At 42.0% G+C, this 6,000-nt stretch overlaps 1 protein-coding gene across 1 annotated transcript in view; it reads left to right on the top strand.

The window, feature by feature from the left end:
* The first annotated feature begins 1,115 nt into the window (after positions 1–1,115).
* AOAH (acyloxyacyl hydrolase) overlaps positions 1,116–6,000 on the top strand; it is a 161,559-nt gene continuing 156,674 nt past the window's right edge. Inside the window, 2 exon segments of the mRNA XM_038557345.1 lie at positions 1,116–1,266; positions 1,619–1,769. Of these exon segments, the coding sequence (XP_038413273.1) occupies positions 1,213–1,266; positions 1,619–1,769 (205 nt within the window). The 5' untranslated portion in view covers positions 1,116–1,212.

Below are 6,000 nucleotides of genomic sequence, written 5' to 3'. Positions count from 1 at the left end.
ATTATCCTGCCTCTTTAGGAAGTCTCTGGAACTTCTCTAGGCCCTGCCCGCTGTGGTGGTCCTGGTGACCTCCAGAGCTTTCCTTAGTTACAGGATCAGGGACCCTGAGGACTAGCCTCAAAGGAAGTCACAGGCCTGTGATGACCAAGGTCATCCACGGTGTCTGCTGGACCAACCTATCCCAGGACATAAGCAAGGAATCACTCTGGCATGTGATATCTCTGCTGCAGATTCAGAGATTTGACAAATTGGCATTTATTAAGCTAATGGCTACAAAGCAATCTTTAAACCATAAAAATTGTATTTCCTACATCCTGGAAAGAATACAACTCTAAAGCTCTGTGTGCTATTTTGAACGCTACTCCTTAAATAAAAGCAAGAGGAGGAGAAGGAGAGCTTTCCACCAAGTCTGATAGTTTTCATAATTTTTCATTTCATAATATTTCATGAAGTTAATAATAAGCTTTCCTCAGAGCCTAATCAAGGAGAGTAAAAATTGCAGGACCTCCCAGATTTATCTAGATTGTGGTACTTTGGCCCAGTCCCCTTATCTTGTCTGAGAATGGCATATGACTTTGCTCTATCTGTTTTAGAACAAAGTACTTAGATTATATGTCTTTTCTTTATCTGTGATCTGGTTCAGGTTTTTTTTTTCCCCCACAGAAAAACAGCATTCAGTTCTCATCTTCAACACAGAAAATCAGTCTCTTAAAAATGAACAGATCATCTACAGGTGGGGAATATAAACATGTTTTGAAAATCTGGAGAAAAGAGATGGATCATACATAGCCAAGTAAATATGAACAGGTTAATTCTAGCACATTGTTTTTTCTCATTAGATTTAAGATCCAGCTGTGCCGACTGCCCATTACTGTCCGTGTTGCTTATTTCCTGTACGCAAGACCGAAGGCTATGAGAAAACTTGACCCTTGAAAGGAAAATCCAACTACTCCAGAGAACTGCTTGACCAGAATATTCTTTAGCAGCCGAATGAGTTCAGTCTCACCATACAAAATTGTTCAGAGAAAAAAAAAATTGTTCAGAGCAAAACGAACTTCAGAATACAGGAAATTATAATTTCTGTAACGTGTGGACACTGCTGATCAAATTGCTAAAGAGCGTGTGTTTGTGGTTTATTTTTTTTTCTTCAGTTTTAGTTTTGTTTCGTTTTGCAAGAACGAAAGAGGAAGGGCCTCCTAACCACCCCACAGGATGTTTCCCGTAAGACTGGAGGTTCCAGGGCTTATGACCGACTTTGGCCGGCAGGTGAGGGCGGGCGAGCACAGAAGGGCACACTGTTGCCATTGCTGCCACTTGGGTTTGTCCTTCTGCTGCAGTTTTTAACTCCGAAAACCTGCCTGCCAGGGGCTCCCTGCAGCTCTTTCCGGTGCAGGCTTCTGGCTCTCTCTCAGGGTTCTGCAAGAGGAAGGAGTGGGTCTGTGAGTGTTTATATGTTTTTCTAGTCCCTTCACACTTATGAAAAGTGTGTATATGTGAGAGTGTGCAGAGTGTGGGGGGGTTGTCAAAGAGAGAACGAGGACTGAAGAGAAGGAGAGTTCTCTGAGAGCTCCTGTGGCCCTGGCTTCGGGGTCCCTCAGTGGGCTGCCTCTGTACCCAGGCTCTCCTGGTGCACGGCTCTGAAATGAAGTCCCCCTGGAACATCTGTTTGGCGACTCCTCTGTTCTTACTCCTGCCCCTTCACACATGGGCCTCTCCAGCCTCTGAGGACCGGGCCAGCGCCAGATACTCCAATGGCCACACCTGTGTAGGTAGGTAAGGTTTGGGTATTTTCATGTGGATGTAACAGTGGGGTCAAATACTTTGCTTGCATAGCATATCACCTATTTAATGATGTCAATAGCTGTGAACTCCCAGTAGGGTGCCAATAACCTCACCAACATAGAAAACCTCTGAGAAAAAAAAAAGAAAAGAAAACCTCTGGGCCTGAGAGTGAGCACTCATACTATTGCACGCAAATACCCTATACAATTGCTAGTTTGAATTTGTTATAAAAGTCTTCCACCTTGTTGGTGATAGAAATTTTTTCTCTTGCATGGACAGCTCTTATAAGAGCCTGAAATGCTTACCCCTTTCAGAAGGACAGTGGGCAGCGTCGCACAGCGGAAAGAAGATGGCCTTTGACTTCAGACAGCATCATTTCTGCCATCTTCTATTGCTCAGGATGTCCTGGTCCCTCCACTCAGACTGAGGACATAGTTTGGTTCTTTCTGTGAGATGTGTTGAGGAATTTGTGACCCTCCTTGTCAGCCACAGGGGGTTCGTTTGGTTTCCTATGCAACTACTCCACAGCCCCAAGAGCTCAGGGAGTCTGGTTGCTGGTTAGGTTTGATGATGGTTTAGCACCCATTTACCCAATTCACAGCTTCTGGCTAACTCTGCCTGGAGTTGTTGACCTGTCCTCATGGTAAGAAGAAAGGCCAGGGCAAGATGGGCCTGTCGTGATCGACATTTACTCAGCACTGGCTGTGCTGAGCCAGGGGCTGCAGGCAGTCCCAGTTGGGGTCTCACTATTTGGATTGGTTGCATGGAGAAACGGGCTCAGAAATTTGTGCACAGGGGAGTTTATTGAGGTGTGCTCTTGGGGAAAACATCATGAGGAAGGATGGAACAGAAGGAGCAGGTAGGAGGAAAATATGGGCTGCGCTATAGCCACACACACACACACACACACACACACACACACACACACACACCTTCTGTCAATCCCACAGGAAGCTCTGGACTAAATTGGCTCTTTGGAGTGGTCTGAGGTGGATCCAGACCCTAGAACTGCCCCCATTGAACAGTCACTGAATATGAACTGCCCCCAGTGGGTAGCATTGGGTGGAGGCAATGCCTGCAGAGATACTTGATGTGAGCCCTTAACACCAACAGTCACAGCAACAGGGGGAGCGAGTATCTTCTAAAGGGAACCTGGAGGTGCTCTGGCTTACAGGGGCAAATGTGGGGAATGTTTTAGGAAGCAGTAAAGTAAGCTCATTCACAGCTAGTGGTAAGAGGAAGAGTATCATGGAGGAGGCAGGAGAAGAGAAGGGATGGCTGTTTGGGCTTCCACTACTTTCTGATGAAAACCAAGATGATATGACTTCAAATTCACTGGCACAAAGACACTTTCCAAACATTCCTACATGCCTACTCCCCACATGGTCACTGAGTAGCCACCACATGCCAGGCCCTGTGCTTGGAGCTAGAGGTACAAAGGTGAATAACAATTATTTTCAAAATGCCTCTGTCCTCAGGAAGTTCACTGTCCAGTTTAGGGGGGGAAAATGAGAATCTGGACTGTAAAGATTACAGTTCTTTAAAATGAAAGACAAACTGGGTGCTTAGGGCACACGATAATACTCCACCTCTCAGGCACCCTATAAACTGCAGTGTCCATGGGAGAGCCAGCAGGAAGTCAAGAAGCACAGAGCAAAGACAAACTATTTCAAAGCAGACAACTGCTGACTACAAGAACCTCATCATATTCATAAAGTTGCCAGGGGAAGGTAAAAGTATAAGCTGAGGGAAAAGGAAGAGGAGTGGGATAAAGTTTTAGAAATTTATAAGTATTTCTACCCAAGTGTTGCCAGGCAAGAAGGAAGCTTCAGGTGTCTCAAAGATTCCATTGCCATTACCTCCCTCTAGAAAGACTCTAGACAGCAAAAATCTTGAGAAAAGTTGGTCAGGTAGTTGGATTTCTGATCATCCAATTGAGCAGTCAGGAATAATCTTTTTTAGCCACCAGCAACCTCCTAATCACCATTCCAAAATAAAGTTTCATCTTGTTTGTAGAAGTATACACTGGCCTTGATTTATAAAATCATAATAAAATAAAAATATTTATAGTCACTTTCTCAACACATGGAAGTAGTTCTGCTTCCCAATTTTTCATGGAGTTTGATTGAATTAATTTGGTTCTAAACATTTTTATGAAGATGTGCTTTTAGTGATCATGTTTGTTTCCTACCCATGAAAATTATTTTGCTACTGGTCCGTAGCCATTCTTGAAGCTTCTGGGCATTTCTCCATGCTGCCTTCCATATATTCTCCGAGTTGCATCTGGGCTAATTGGAGTGGTACATGGGGAAAGGAAGGGCTCTTCACCTGTAAGAATCACATTTGTAAGTTAATCATTATGAGTTAATCATTTTTAAAGATTTTATTTATTTATTCATGAGAGACACACACAGAGAGAGAGAGGCAGAGACACAGGCAGAGGGAGAAGCAGGCTCCATGTAGGGAGCCCGATGTAGGACTCGATCCCAGGACTCCAGGATCATGCCCTGAGCCACCCAGGCATCCCTGCTAACATTTATTGAGCATGTACTGTGTCATTAACAGTCTTCCAAAAAAGTTTATATGAACTATCTCATTTGATCATTAAAATGACCCTACCAGATATATATCATCATTATTCCCACTTGGCAGGAGAAACAATTGAGACCTAGAGAAATAAGAAATTTGGCCAGTTTACACAGCCAGTTAAAACCTGCCTTAGATTTCACTGTAGGTGTGATTATAGGGTTTTTTTTTAAGTGATTAAGTTGGGGCAATAGATTTCTTACCCATATTTTTTAAAATAAAATTTTATTTTATAGCTTAGTTGAGATATAATTCATATACCATAGAGTAAACCCTTTTAAATTGTTTATTTAGTATATTCATAAGTTGTGTATTGGTCATCAATATTTAACCCAAACATTTTTATGATGCTGAAAAGAAACCCAACATTTATTAGTAGTCATTCCCCACCTCCCTCTCTCTTCAGTCCCTGGAAACCACTAATCTCCTTTACATCTATGAACATTTTCCAAAAATGTAATGATACAATACATGGCGTTTTGTTACAGGCTACTTTGACTTAGCATAGTGTTTTTAAGCATGCACCAACTTCATTTCTTCTTACGAATTAATAATATTTCATTGTCTGAATATGCCCCACATTGTTTATCTAGTCATCAGTGATGGACACATGCATTGTTTCCAGTTCTTAGCTTGTATGACTAATTCTGATACAAATACCCATGTATAAGTTTCTGTGTGGGTATTCATTTTTTTTTCTCTTGGGGATATACTTAGGAGTGGAATTTCCAGGTCATATGATAACTTTGTTTAACATTTTGAGAACCTCCAAAGTGTTTTCTAGAGCTGCGGCACTGTTTTACATCTTCACCATTAGTGCATGAGGGTAAAGTTTTCCCACAACCTTGCCAATACCTTGTTATTATCTTTCTTATTATAGTCATCCTAGAGTATATAGAATGATATACCTCATTGTGGTTTTGATTTGTACTTCCCAAAATAATAATGATGTTGAACATCTTTCTGCCTGTTTATTGACCACTTGCATATCTTCTTTGACAAAATGTCTACTCAAGTCATTTGCCCTCTTATTAAAAGTTTGTTTGTTTGTTTGTTTACCGAGAGCATAAGCAGAGGGAGGAGAAGAGGAAGAGAGAGAGAGAATCTCTAACAGACTCCATGCTGAGCAAGGAGCCCAATGCAGGGATCCATCCCAAGACCCTGAGATCATGACCTGAGCTGAAATCAAGAGTCAGATGCTTAACTGAATGAGCCACCCAGGTGCCCCTCCTTTGCCCATTTTTAAACTGGATTATTGTCTTTTTATTGTTGAATTATACAAGCTCTTTATATACTCTAGACACATATCCATTACCAAATATATAATTTGTAAATATTTTCTCCCATTCTGTGGAAGTTTTTTTTTTTCACTTTCTTGATGGTATCTTTGGAAGTACAAAAGTTTTACATCTTAATGAAGTCCCATTTGTCTATTTTTTTCTTCTGTCTTTTGTGCTTTTTGTGTATCTAAATCCCATATTTAAAAAATTTGTTGTTTGGGGGCACCTGGGTAGCTCAGTGGTTGAACATCTGCCTTCAGCTCAGGGCATGATCCTGGGGTCCCAGGATTGAGTCCTACAACGGGTTCCCTGCAGGAAGCCTGCTTCTCCCTCTGCCTATGTCTCTGCCTCT

This window comes from Canis lupus, chromosome 14 (genome assembly GCF_011100685.1).
Source record: "Canis lupus familiaris isolate Mischka breed German Shepherd chromosome 14, alternate assembly UU_Cfam_GSD_1.0, whole genome shotgun sequence".
Lineage (NCBI taxonomy): Eukaryota > Metazoa > Chordata > Mammalia > Carnivora > Canidae > Canis > Canis lupus.
The sequence above is the reverse complement of the archived record's forward strand: the minus strand, read 5'-3'. Positions and strand labels throughout refer to the sequence as shown.